The following is a 14,783-nucleotide window of genomic DNA, read 5'->3' as shown; positions in this document are numbered from 1 at the left end:
GAGAAGTTGAGACATAAGCAACACAAGGCAACTTTCGTGTAGTCAGTCAGCTCCGACATGTGTATATACGTTTACATATTTCTATGTACTTCCCCCAGCCAACACAATGCCAGGAGCCCTTCCTTTTACACAGATTGGCACTGTCTACAATATATGCCTGATCAAATTAAGCCACAAAGACTCAAAAACAAAATAAAAACAATCTTCTCACTCAATTCTCGCAAAGTGAGTCCAGCACCCTTGACTGAATAAGAAAAGCAATGATTGTTTCCTTTCAGATGCACCTCTCTCCTTCCTTTGAATCCTATGCAGTCGTAGTTTCCTTCTGCACTCAAGAACTGACTCCATTTTAATGCTATTTTAAATGAAAGGTGCATTCACGCCTGGGCATCTATGCAGTTTTATGTCATGTTATTTCTAAGTCGGGTCCAATTTCATCTCCCACCATGAGCCTTACGTGGCTGGTTATGAAAACCTACATTAGACCACCGAGCTGTTTTGTCCCGAGGAAATAGCTCTGAGTTCTTAGAAAGGAGGGCACATCGTTCAACTGTAGCGTGTCTGACAAAGGGAAGAGGAGGCACTGAGAGCACAGAATGCACGAGGCGGGTGCGCCGGCGGGAGGTCCCACACCACGTCCGACCTGAGGGGTGTTTGTGAAGAAGTGAGGGTCAGTACCCCATCTCCACCGTCTGAGGCCAGATTCTGCCAAAAGAAGAGTTGTCGTGTTGTTTGCCACAGCTCGTAGGGAGGAACAATCCTGAGGGTTCAGACTCTGATTGAACCAACTCTGATTGAGTCCCTACTCTCTGTGGGCACTGGGCTAAAGGTTCTGTTAAGCGGTAGCTACAACTGGTCTCACTCACTCTAGGCCCTTGTATAAAAATGCAGCTGAGAATAACGGCCAAACCAGCAGTCGAGTTCACTGGGAATCAACTTGGGGAGATTGGTTTAAATGGAGCCTTAAACGTGGTCAATAGGACGACAGTAATTAGAGTGGCAAAATTAGGTACCGATAAGATACAGAAATAGACAAAGCAAAACACAATGATATTTCCAAGAACAGGAAAAGTATTGCATCCCATACTTGCTCTGAGGCTGCTGGTCTGATCTTCGTGGAGTTAAGAGCTGGCCCTGACCCCTTCTCAGAAGGACCCACACTTGGATTCCCGGCTCCGTCACAGTGAGGGGCTGCCCTGCCCCTGCATAGAGGGTGGGAAGTGCTAAGCTCTTGGTGAGACTGTCATTCTGCTATCAAACAATAAGCAGAGGCTGAACAGAGAAGGAAAACCCCCCTCTCATCTCCCCCATATCAGCCTGCCGGACTTTATCTGCTTGAGCTACCCATCCCCTGACTCCCAGAAGGATGCTCTAGGCTGGGTTCTCAACCTCAGCACCACTGACATTTTGGGCTGGAGAATTCTTTGTGGGAGCACTGGGGGGCTATCCTGTGCACTGCAGGATATGAGGCAGCAGCCCTGGCCTCTGTACACTAGACACCAGCAGTGACTCACACCCCAGTTGTGACAACCAGAATGTCTCTAGACACTGCCCAGTGTCTGCAGCGGGGGCAAAATCACACTGACCGATCATGACTGCCCCAGGCAAAAACCACCGTATTCTGGCCTCAGTTCTATTGTTCAATCAAGATTGCACACTTTTTTTTTCTGCTCGTTACTCAGTGGGGGAGTTTCTGAATCACCCACATCCTTGCATGAGGAGGCCCTGACCGGCTCCGAATGGACTGCTTCTCCAAATGAAACAGACACCCTTTTCCATCCAAGTGTTTGGATAGCTGGGTTTGCAAATTGTTCACGTGGTCGCGGAGAGAGGGGCCGCCAAATTCCAGGGCGTTTGTCAAACGGAAATCTGACTCAGGGGCCAAAGCCGTTGAGCGCCACGTTCTTCCGTCTGTGTTACATTAGAAAACACACTTCATTTTGCTGTTTCCTAGTTGCTCCAATCTTAAGAGAGGATACTGCTACTTATCAACAGGTCAGCGGATGCAGAAAAAAGCAGAAAAATATTTCAGTTACATTCTACCCAGAAAATGCTGAACACCAAACAGCATAGCGATCTGTGGCATGTGGGCAGTTTGGGTAACAAATGGGCCATCTGAAATGATGAGTTCTTTGCCACGAAATTCCTGCCAGCTCTTTCACCTTTGAGGGAAATCTAAACCTGGGTGTCTGCCCTTGGATAAATGGATCTTTCCAATAAGCAGCTTAAACGTGCTTCTGAAACAGCTCCAGGTCCTGGGGTCGTGCTGCGCAAGGAGCTTCACCTCACTGGAAACTCGCTGGTGTTCGCGCAGTCCCGCGCCCTCCTGTGCTTGGTTAATTGAAGCATCTTCCAGACAGTAAACAATGACCCACTGTAGTCTCAGAGAGGATGAGGGAAATCCCTGTAACGTCCACCAGCTTGATTTGTCCAAGGAGCTTGAGGCTTGTCCAAAAGCAGGAGGACCTGGTTCTTCTACCATCGGCTGCAGCTACAGTGCCTGGCTTCTCTGCCTGGACAGAACTGTAGCTGAAATTCCTCAGAAATTGCCATCACGGGGTTTGGCTTCAACCGCATCTTTGAGGACTGAGTTATAAGCCATTTAACAAAGCCGAATTCAGATGGTGTCTCTTTACGAGAGCTGGATATGAGAACGTTAGTGGAAAACATACCACTGCCTTTGTTAACAGGAGATTTATTTTCAGAAGCACAAAACGCTAGCTGATCAGCCTCATAATAGCAGGCTGTTTTCTGGAAGGCACTGTGGTCGCTCAGCCGGCCAAACAATAGATTTGTTTCTTTGCGCTCCCTGGAAGCAGCCATTTTTTCTAGGATTGCTGCTGGTCACCGGACAAACTAAAGAAATTCCATGAGAAGTGACTCATGCGGAAAAAAATTCTAAGAAGCTCATGCATGCTTATGAAGCGTATGTGCAATATATTTCGAAGTACAAATGAAATTCTCTCGTCTGAGGCAGAATGCAGGTCTCTACCCTCCACCATCCTCACAGCCGTACATGGAAACAGCATCTGGATGTGAAAACGGTGGGCGTCCATCCAAGCTCTCCTTTAAACCCTTCCAAGGATGAGGAAAAATAAAACTCCACAACAGTCCACATCCTGGAAATATATCAAACCCACGTGCCCAGGCTGTAGAGGGAACCACTTCATGACACAACCTAGTTTTCTCTTGTGCATGAATCCACCGTGAGACGGTAACCCTCAGTGTCACCCCCACCCAGTTCTCCCGGGAATTGTAAATCATGCTGTATTACCTTCCTTCAACCTCCCCTCCGTGTGTTCAAGACGCTGGGCAGGCTGAACATGGAGAATCTATCAGCGGAAATCAACAAATTAATTGTTCTTCTGTATTTAAACGTTCTTTTGTGTTTGAGGATTTCAAGATAAACTTGCCAAAATGTCACATATTTCCAACCCAAACTAAACCAAGGGGCCTGTTTTCTGGGCTGGTGTTGTTTGTGACAGGGCCCAGCATTTTCTCAGTGCAAGAAACACCAGGTAGACGTCCCCCGTGGATATGCATGCTATTCTTGAGAGTCTACCTTTTTCAAAAACACTTTTTCACAAAACGCCAGTGAGAGTCTACCTTTTTCAAAAACCCTTTTTCACAAAACGCCAGTGGAGCTGTGGGTGAGCTACAATGGAATGCGGCCATCCTACTGTAGTCTGCATTTTGAACAATTTCTTCAAAGGTTAGGAAAATCACAATGGATGGGACTACTCCTTTTACACCACTGCCTGATACGCAGGTTCCATCTTTCCCCAAATGCTCTTCGCAGAGCAGGAGCAGTGCCGTGTGCCACAGACACGTCTGGGATAAGCCAGAGTGGGTCTGGTCACGATGACCCCACGGGCTGGACCCGGTTCCTCAAGAGCCTCGAGTTCAGCTTAGCAGGAGAGCGGTGAAGTCAGAGCATCTCTCACTTTCTTGTAGAGAGAAGGTACCACTTATGCTTTTTACATAAATTAGATTCCAATTTTAGCAGGAAGTTTGAGCTTCAACCCACATTTTACCAACCAGAAAACTCAAGAAACTAACATTTTGGATTCCCGATCAAATATTGAATCTAGCAACAATTACGGAAGCTAAAGGTACTAAGCAGAGATTGCCAAATCGGATTATGGATCATGGTTACTATTTACTGTTCTTGAAGATTGATACTAAAAATGCCAGCTCTCTGCTTAAGTGTTTGCAAATACCACCAATTTGTGCTTCTATTTCTGTCTTTAATTTTTGGTGACTACAGCTTCCTCCCTCCCTCCTTTCCTCTTTCCTGCCCTTGCTTTGTCAAATGCAATGCCTGTCCCCAACTCTAGTGTCCAAAGCTTTTATTCCAGTGTATATTATATATATATAAAGCTACTAAAGGTGATCAGTACCTATATGTTGGATAGAACTGAAAATATTCATGATTTGCACGATAATTTTAACAGGTGGCCTGCGATCAGAGCAAACTGAACTCCATCGCATCAGAGCTTGGAAAATGGTGACCAGAGAGGATGTTGGCCAGGGTTCAGTCGCGCCTGCTGGGGTCAGGGCACCCTGAGTGGCGACAGGTGCACATCATACCCACACACACCCTTGCCCACGGCACGCGCTCGGCCTTACCTTCACGGCATACTCTGCATCAGTAGCTTTATGCACACACCGCTTGCACACGGAGTAGGAGCCCACCCCGATGTCCTCCTTGATCTCATAGCCATCGGTGAAGTGGATGTTGTTCCCGTGTAACTGCTGCAGAGAGAGACCAAGGGCAGACAGTGTGGTCAGAGCTCTCTCATGCCCAGGTACAAGCCCAGCACAGAGAATGCAGCACAAAGGAAGGTTCCAGATTGTGCACTCGAGGACACTGAGGCCAGGAGTTACTACAGTCCTCTGACCAAGGGCACGGAGCTAGTGAATGATGGTCTCAGATCGAAATCCCAACTTCCCTGACCTCTTGGGTTGTGACTGAACTTTTAGACACCATATACACTGTGTCAGCTGACCGGCCATGTTTCCCCAAAGATCTGAGAGACCGAGAATCTGGAGAAAGGACAGAAGCCGTGGTAAATATAGGGCGTGTGGGGCTCACCCTTGTGTCCAGAGTGGGTATCTAGATGTCAACGTCTAATTGGAAATCTGACCCCACGATGTCCCACTCAACACCCACATCTGCCCATACATACCATCCTCCATCCTATCTGCTCTGAGTGTAGACACAAAGCCACCAAGAAGGGTATACACCGTCACACCAAGTGTCCCCTTTACAGATGCTGTGTGTTTCCAAAAGGCCTCAGGGAGAGAAATGCCATGGAACTCCAAAGCCATCCAATTTACCTCAACTCGGTTCTTTTTTTTTTTTTTGAGGAAGATTAGCCCTGAGCTAACTGCCGCCAATATTTTTGCTGAGGAAGACTGGCCCTGAGCCAACATCTGTGCCCATCTTCCTCTATTTTATATGTGGGATGCCTACCATAGCATGGCGTGCCAAGCGGTGCCATGTCCGTACCTGGGATCCAAACCAGTGAACCCCCGGCCGCCGAAGTGGAACATGCGAGCTTAACCACTGCGCCACTGGGTGGGCCCCTCGACTTGGTTCTTAAGTAAAATATGTCATATTTCCTTCTTAGAATTCCCTATTTCTGACTACATTTCTCCTTATAAAAATGTCATCTTTGACCTCCCAAAGAGCACATTTCACAACAGAGAAATGGCACCCACAAACTGAACCACTCTTTTGGGGTACCGCCTTGACTCTGCACAGTGAAGATGCCCAAGTCTGACCCCGTTGGGGCTCCGGCCACAGACCGACCCTGGTCACACCCTTCTTGAGACTCTTTCCCCTCCTTAGGAAGAATGTGGAGCAGGGCTAAGGACCAGGTTCACATCACACGGCAGACACACACTAGCACCTGGGAGGCTGAGGAAAGAGTCTGTGATGGAAAGTGCCCCCGCCTCGGCTGAGACGGCTCTCAGTCCACCTGCAGCATCGGGGCTGGTGCCTCCTCACCCCAACCTGCTGCAGGAGACAAACGAGTCCAGCCCCACGGGATTACCTGCACGATGGGGGGAACCGTGGTTTTGTGCTGATCTTGCTGCGAAGGCTCCTGGACCAGGCTTGAGGCCACGAAACTGAATCCTCTAAACAGATGATGAGCGTTGGCACTGGGGGGGACGCCAGGTGAGTCTGCGAGTGACAATGAGAGAGTTCAGCCTTCCAGGAGGAGCTGAGCGACTGTGTGGTGCAGTAACACTGTGAGTGTGCGGTGTGAGTGTGTGTTTGTGTGTGTAGGGAGTTTGTGTGCTGTGTGGATATATGTGCATGTGTACAACATGTGCTGTGTGTGTGCCCGCATATGGGCACGTGGTGTGCATTTGTTTAGTATGCGTGTGTTGGAACAGGAGATAAAACAAAGGTTTAGAAATGCTGAACCATATGAAACGACACTTTATTTTGGGTGGTTTCAGCAATTTGATTTTTAAATGGCAAAAATGCCTAGAACAAACACTTTAGGATAATTACAGATCAAACTTAGTATTCTTAACCACAACCCTCTGCCCCTCCCCACTCCACACTGAGACAGAGGCCACTAGGAACCTCAGGGTGGAGTTGTCAGCTCCTGGACCAATGAACATGGAGGCCGCCTTCCGGGTTTCTAGGTTCAACAGGAACTGTGTGCCGGGACAGAACTGGGGGCATAAATGACTCTTCCTGCCCTATCTGTCCCACAGCCTGCACAGCTCTGTGTGCAGCACGAGTCAGCGCTCTGCTCTTCAGGGAGATTCGGGGAAAGCCGCTCCTGTCCACAGTGGACAGGAGTGTGAACCGAGGGATTTACTTCGATTATGACTTCTCTAAGCTCTGTATGATTTGTCTGAAAGCTTGACTGCTGCGACACTGGTCCCATTTCAAGTTATCAATAAGTGAAAAAAAAGAGAAGGATAAATCACTGACAGGGAGAAAATATATGCATCAAATATAACAGGCAAGGGGCTAAATTCTCTCTTATGCAAAGAGCTCCCAGAGATCAATGAGAAAAGAGCAAAGTGCCCATCAGAAAAACGGGGAAAGCATGGGGTGCTGATTGCTACGATAGGGAAGAAAAACAGTACTTTCTGATGAGCAGGTGTGTACGCTTTCAACTGAGACGCCACTTTGCCCAACCAATTAGCAAAAATGAAAGCCATCAGTCACATCCCAGTTTGGCAAGAGGGTGGCTGTCATAATGGTAGGCGGGAGCAGAAGCTGGCATGACCTTTAGGAGGGTTGATTTGGTAGTATGGAAGTTTCAAAATTATCAAAATTTACAATTCACGTGTCCTTTGAAAAGCAACTCTTACATCCAGGAATTTATCCTACAGAACTACTTTCAAAAGTGCTTACAAATAAAGGTAGACAATGTTTGTGTTAGGAATATCTGACACAGCAAAAAAAATTGGAGACAGTGTAAATATTTACCATTAGAAAATCATGGGCATGACATGAAAAGATGCTCATCATCGCTGATCATCAGGGAAATGCAAATCAAAACTGCACTAAGATATCACCTTACACCCATTAGAATGACAAAAATATCTAAAACTAATAGTAACAAATGTTGGAGAGGTTGTGGAGAAAAAGGAACCCTCATGCACTGCTGGTGGGAATGCAAACTGGTGCAGCCACTAGGGAAACAGTATGGAGATTCCTCAAAAAATTAAAAATAGAACTACCATACGATCCAGCCATCCCACTACTGGGTATTTATCCAAAGAGCTTGAAGTCAGCAATCCCAAAAGTCCTGTGCACCCCAATGTTTATTGCAGCATTATTTACAATAGCCAAGACGTGGAAGCAACCTAAGTGCCCAGCAACAGACGAATGGATAAAGAAGATGTGGTACATATATACAATGGAATACTACTCAGCTGCAAAACAGAACAAAATCATTCCATTTGCAATACCATGGATGGACCTTGAGGGAATTATGTTAAGTGAAATAAGCCAGTTAGAGAAGGATAATCTGTGTATGACTCCACTCATATGAGGAATTTAAAAATGTGGACTAAGAACAGTTTAGTGGATACCAGGGGAAAGGTGGGGTGGGGGGTGGGCACAAAGGGGGAAGTGGTGCACCTACAACATGACTGACAAACATTAATGTGCAACTGAAATTTCACAAGATTGTAACCTATCATTAACTCAATAAAAAAAAAATGAAAAAAAAAAAAATCATGGGCATGACCAGCAATGGTGCATCCATATCCGGATGCTCTGTTGGGAAAGGATGCAAGGCCAGGAAGTCTACCCTAACTGGAATGAGACATGCTGTCATGGGAGGATAGTCCCAACAGTTTGTCAGGTCCAAAGAGACAAACCAAGCTGGAGAACATCCACGTTGTAAGAAAAATTAAAAAAAAATATATTTTAATATATATGTTACAGTAAAATAATAAACAATATAAAACAATATAACATAACTCCTATAATGTATACATTGTAAATATATAAATCTAGAACAATATATAAAGCATATACGTATTCAAATTTTTTCCGACAACGTATACATGCAAAGAATTCTAAGTACATCTTATATATACAGCCCTGGAGAGGCCCTCTGAGTGGGTCTTTGCTTTTCTACTTCTTATCTTTTTTCTTTGTTTTGAGACTTTATTTTGACATGGAAACAGTACAGTCCAGTTTCTAGTTTTATCCCTGCCCGGTGGAGCAGGTGGGTGAGGGGGTGGGCTGTCGCAGAGAACGCGGCTTTTATTCCTGAGCATAGTGTTTTGGGGAGAAAGGCGATAAGTGGCTCCTTCCATGCCCCAAAGCTCAGCCCTGTGCCCTCCCTACAGATGAAGGAGTGAGCACCCACACTGTCCCTCCAGGGAGCCCTCGCCTCCCTGTGTGTGTGGGGGAAGCTCCGTGTGCCTGGGCTCAAATTCACCATGGACCACGAAACTCAGACCTTGACCTGTCACATCACAAGGGGCTTCACAGTCACTAATGTGATCAGAGCTAACTCTGCTAGGAAAGAAACTGCCAATGTGCGAGATGAGGGAAGCTGATTAAAAAACAGAAGGCTCACCTGAGTAGTTTTTAGAATCTGGAAATTACACACTCAGAGACAGCAGAGGCAATGCACGTGCCGTCTGAAGACTGCTGGGTTGCAGCGGCTCCGGGAGCTCCAGGCGGTGGGCTCTGGCTCACAGCTTCGCTTTGTGCTGTGTCTTCTTCTCCCACCCCGCACAGAATTCTGGCTTGGAGGTCTGCCTGTTCTTAAAAATCCCCTAAGCTACCACGTGCTTCATGCAGTGACCTCCAAGCACAATGGGTACATCATAAGTCAATCATCAACCCCCAGAGATGGTTTGGTGTCCTCTCCTAGGGTTTTAGGTTGAAGAATTTGAGCCCGTTCTAGGGAATTAGCGTGCGAATGTCAAGGGCGAGAAGATCTGAAGGCTCATTTTCAGCATCTCAGAGTGTGTGTGGGGGAGGGCACAGCCCTGTTAACTTGAACTGATACACTTTCATTACTGAGTGGAAAATCTGCAGATCAAATAAGCAATGACTTTTAACTATAAGGAGGCGTGAAGTACAGGGCCACGCCTTCCATTGCCCAGGGCTGCTCTCCCTGAACAGACAGAGGAGAGGTGGCTGACAGGCTCAGCAATCTCCTGAAGTTCAGACGGATCTTTACACAAGGTTAAATCAGCTAACGTTTGATCGATGTGGCCAGAAGGTGACTAAATGATGGGTGGCATAAATAGGATTTAAAATGTTTGATAATCACCCAGGGGATGCTGATTTTTAGCACAGTACTTAAAGAAGAGCAAAAATATGGGTTGGACAAAAGGAAATTTTAAACAGAGTACAATCAACCTTTGTTGATTGGCTTGTGTGATATGTTTTATGGGTTTTTAAATCTTAAACGGGCATCTCTCGGCAGTCAGCGTGCTCTAATGGGCAGCGGATGTGTCATCAGGGGACATCAACTAACTTTAGCATTGGCTTATGTTGAAAAAAAAAAAGGATAGTAAGATTCCTATAGGAAATTCCCACTGTGCGTCCAAGCCTAACATATGGATGTGGCGTATCTGCCATTTCAGAATCGCATCGCTCCCACTTCCCATTAACCCAGCTCTGCACCCAGCTTATGTGCTTAGAAAATCCTACCCTCTTAGAAATATGTCAACACAGAGTGAATGATTTTTCTGTGTCCTTAGCACTTCAATTACTACCTACCTCAAAGGCAAACCATATGGCGTAATAAATTAACTTTAAGTAAAATTGATTGGAGAATTCAAAATAGTAAGGAATAAAAAAGCCATTAGAATGACTTGTGTCTAATTATGTTTCCCTTAGGCTAATATTAAAATAAAATTGAATTCTCTATGTGCACAAAAGACTTACAAGGTGCTCAAAAAACAGCTTGCGGGTCACACTGGCCGACTAGGTTGGAGTTTAAATTCTTCGTGGATCATATAAAAAGGAGGCATGTGTGAATAATTCAGAGTTGGCTGTATTAGCATTTCCTTAACAGGCGGCACAAGGATGGTCCTTATTTCAGTATTTTAAACGCCTAGCTCCAAAGGATGGAGGCTTGTGATGAAACACTGCACATTTCATTAAGGACGGGGAGGTTTGCATAAGCATTCATAGGTGGTGTCCTTTGAGCCGGTTGCTTTTGTGTTCCTTTCACATTCACAGAAGGAGAAATAAAATGACCTGTTCAGGTGAGCTGTGGGCAGAGCCAGGATGGGATCCCCAAATCCCACCCCCTTCTTCCAACCTCTGAAGCCAAAAAGTAACCCGATTCCGTGAACTGGGTCAACTGTCAACAATAAGGACCAACCCCGACACACGAATACTTTCTAAGGAAGATGACAACTGGATGGAAGTCCCATCACCTCTATTAGAGAGAACAGACTAGATGTTTCCTCCTCCTGGGCAGCCTCATCAAACATGGCAGCAGCAACTACCCAAAATTTTGATGGCCGGCATCACTCAAGCTTTGTCACTGATGCCAGTCTTGGTTTTATCTGGGCACTGCAGGAGGACCCAAAAGAAATTAGTGAACAGTCTGTCTCATGGCTCCCTGACTGATAGCGCCCAGAATCAGCTTCCTGCCTCTTCTTGGAGCCAATGTTGCTTAGGTCAGGAGCTGCTCCGAGTACATTAGAAGCCCCACGAAAGGCTTGCTATGCTCTCCATCGGCACACAGCTCATTCGTGGTCTGGGAAATGGGCTTTCCCCTACGCCCACAGAGAGCAAGGTAGATTCTCTGTTCCAGCTTCAACTACCTGATATCTTGTATTTGATGCTTTATTTGTTTCATGATTAAAAATCATAGAAAATTTCGTATTCAAAAGTAGTAAGAAAAGACCCCCCCTGGATACACATCACACAGCCCAATAACCCCCAACTGGCTGAACTTGCCTCACCCAAATCTCCAGAAGGGGCTTGACACCCTACCATTACTGTTATGACTGAACTGTGTCCCCCAAAACTCACATGTTGACATCCTAACCCCCAATGTGACTGTATTTGGAGAGGGGGCCTTTAGGGTCATAATTATGATTAAATGAGGTCATGAGAGGGGGGCTCTGATTTGACAGGATTGGTGCCTTATAAAAAGAGGAGGAGACCCCAGAGCTTGCCCTCTCCTTGTGCAGAATAAGGTCAAGTGAGGATACAGAGAGAAGGTGGTCGTCTGCAAGGCAGGCAGAGAGCCCTCACCAGGAGCCAAAATATATGTCTGCTGTTCAACCCGCCCCGTCTGCGGTATTTTGTTATGGAGGCCTGAGCAGCCTAAGACGAGGATCATATCTTTAAAAAAGCTGTTATTAATATAATTCATTAATATTAAGTCATTAATATCACAAAAGGAGCCGACCGGTTGGGATTAAATTTGGCAGACCCTAAGAGTAATTTTAGACAAACCATGAAATCTAAATTTACGTGTCCATCTGCTTTTCTGGGATCCAGCAGTTTTGATACAACTTTTCAAACAAGTCTTTGCTTTTAGCACGAACAAGATCTATACTTTCCAAATCTATAGACCTAACTGACGGCCTCCCTCTTTCCACAAAAGCTCTCTAAATGAGAGATTTCCAGTGTCTCCAGCTTCTTTTCCCATGCTAGCCCATGTCTGTCCCTCTGAAAGAGGTGGTCACTGGGTTGGCCACGCAGACCAAGAGGCGGGAGGGGCTAGTGTCTATAGAACACCTGGATATTTCCAAGCTGGTTGTCACGTGGGGGATAACCAAGAATTGATTCCATGACTTACGTCTTTATGATTGGGCAAAGGAAACAAGAAAATCAAACAGAACTGACTGTGATTTTCCATGAAAGTGTTCTTGCACATAACTCTCTGGTTCCTAGTATCTGCCCCTCCCTGGCCGGGTAGGACGGCCCCTTAGAAAGAATGCTCCCTGTAGGCACACACCTGTGGGCGTCCGTGCTGTGAACTCAGGGTCAAAGTGGAAGGTGTCCTCGGGCCGGCCCACTGCAGGTTTGAAGGGTGGCTTGACCTCCTTCCGGTACAGCTTCTGCAGGGAGAGCAAGAAAGGGCACTGAGGAGCCACTGAGACACCGGAGAACGCCGAGGAGCAGCAGAAATATCTGTACACGCACTGTCTCAGGTTCCATCTGACAGCAGCCCCGCTCAATACCCTGACATACTTGTGAGTACATAGGTAAAATACATCTTATATTGATATAGATGATATATAATTAATTTATGAAAATATATAAGAGTCATAGTTCAAGGTCTAAGGGTTCGGGGACATGCCAAGTATTCTTCATTTTAGGGCAATGGTTTCCAACTGAGTTTTTGGGCAGTAGAATTTTCATCTTCAGCTAAAACCTGAGAGGACAGCCACATTTCCCCCTCACCCCCGGCAACCCCAGCGGGGAGCCCTGCTCCTGGGTGCCTCCTTCCCTCCCCGGTGACCTGGGAGCCAGCACCTTGGACCCTTCAGCTCTGTGGGGACACTGTGGAAATGCCTACCTAGGTCCTTTCTTGCCCACACATCCCAGGATCTGTGTGTGCTCTGGGGGACCGTGGCACTTCCCTTGGACACTGACTCTGGCTGTCAGCGTCCAGACCCCTCTGCGCAGGTGGGTTGGGTCATGTTCCTTTACACACATCTGTGCACTTCAACACACTAACACACTCCTGTGAACGCTAACGAACCCATGGGAATACTAGTCGGAGAACGGGCTACATGTGGGGGTCCCAAACTTATTTCCCTGGGGCTACCTCTCCCAGAAAGCACAGAGGATCCACACCCCTCATCTCTCGGGTCTTACAGCTGCCTTCTTGAAAAATGCCTTCCCAACCTGATGGAGGCTATTTTCCATCCTCTTCGGCAGGGCAACAACTCATTCCTTGATTCCATGATTCAATTCAAGGAGCAACACGAAGGCATTGGGATCAGGCTTGGCAATGAGGTGGACAGTGTGGCAGATGGTGCAGGAGCGAGTGTGGTCGGAAGCAAGGAAGTTGGGGTACCCCGAGAGGTTTGGGGTGCCAGTCTGTGGAGGTGGGCTCCAGAGCAGAGCGGCTGTGGGGCATCGTGGGGGGCAGGACCTACAGCGACGCCACCCCAGATGCAGGCTGAGAGGGGTTTCCGTCCAGGTAGATTTCAGGACATGGAGGATCTGGGTTTATTTAAATCACCTTGGAAACATAAGTCATGGGCGATGGCCAACGTGCCAATAGGCTGTCCACCTGGCAGGCTGGCACGCCAGCAGCAAGACTTGGAACCAGGCAGAGGGTCTTGTTGTAACTATTTAGCATGAGTTGTCCCAATCCTGCCTGATCAGAAGGGTCCGCCAGGTGTTGGCTGAAAACACCAATTTCCAGGCCCTTTCCTGGTGCTCTGATTCAATAGGTCTGGAGCTCTGCCCTGGAGTCAGGGCCCCCAGTGGACGGGCAAGTCTGGGAAACGGACGCAGTCACTCTCACTGAGAGCTGCTCTAAATCTCTCAATAGCACCCAAATGCAGATTTTGTCACCTTGCTCTTACAGAGGAGGAAACTGAGGCTAAGACAGGTTAGGTAGGTTGTCCAAGGTCAAGAGTGACTAAGGGGCAGATGGGAGGGGGACCTGAGTCTCATATTACAACAGCTCTCGGAAGGGAAGGTCCAGTCCAGAGGCAGGAGGGCCCCAGACGTCCCCACCCCTGCCTGGAGCACACCCTTCCAGAAGCCATAGATGCTTTGGAAACCGCACGTGTGGCTGTCAGCACAACAGCCACGTCCAGGGATAGGGCGCCCAGGAGGCCATGGCTCCCACTTGATTTAACGAGCAGCACAGTGGCGTGTGCCTCCGTGGGGTCTCAGGGTGAGCACTCGGGAGCCATCAGAGGAGAAGAAACGAGTTAATTCAGCCCTGAATTATTTGATGATTTCCTGCCCTGGGTGAATAGATTGCATTAGGAATTGAGTTAGCCCTTTCCAGAAACAGACAGATGCTGCTCTCAGTGGTGACGTGCTCACTGGGGGTGGGGTGGGGTGGGATATGAACTTCCCTGACGCATGCACTTGTCAGAGGAAAGCTAAAAGGCAGAGGTGAGCTCCATGCCCTGATTAAAATGCTGGGCATCACGGAGACCGATGGCCGCCCGGTGCTGCCCGGTGGGGCTCAGAGCCCTTCCCCTCCCACCCACGAGTCTCCTTCTGCGATATTCGAGCTGGATTTTTGAACACATGTCTGTCCTGCTCAAGTGAAATGCACCTCCTCTCCCTCTGCGTGTGCGTGTTCTCTTGCTGCTTGGGAAGGGAGGTTGGAGGG

At 47.5% G+C, this 14,783-nt stretch overlaps 1 protein-coding gene across 1 annotated transcript in view; it reads right to left on the bottom strand.

Annotated features, from left to right (window-relative positions):
- Nucleotides 1-14,783, bottom strand: part of RPS6KA2 (ribosomal protein S6 kinase A2) — a 173,280-nt gene that overhangs the window by 22,375 nt on the left and 136,122 nt on the right. Inside the window, exons 12-14 of the mRNA XM_046669557.1 lie at nucleotides 12,432-12,534; nucleotides 6,060-6,190; nucleotides 4,630-4,755 (exon numbers count right to left, since the gene is read on the bottom strand). Of these exons, the coding sequence (XP_046525513.1) occupies nucleotides 4,630-4,755; nucleotides 6,060-6,190; nucleotides 12,432-12,534 (360 nt within the window). The remainder of the gene's footprint in view (nucleotides 1-4,629; nucleotides 4,756-6,059; nucleotides 6,191-12,431; nucleotides 12,535-14,783) is intronic.

Source organism: Equus quagga, chromosome 8, assembly GCF_021613505.1.
Source record: "Equus quagga isolate Etosha38 chromosome 8, UCLA_HA_Equagga_1.0, whole genome shotgun sequence".
In the NCBI taxonomy this organism is placed as follows: Eukaryota; Metazoa; Chordata; class Mammalia; order Perissodactyla; family Equidae; genus Equus; species Equus quagga.
This window is presented reverse-complemented; position numbering and strand designations above follow the sequence as displayed.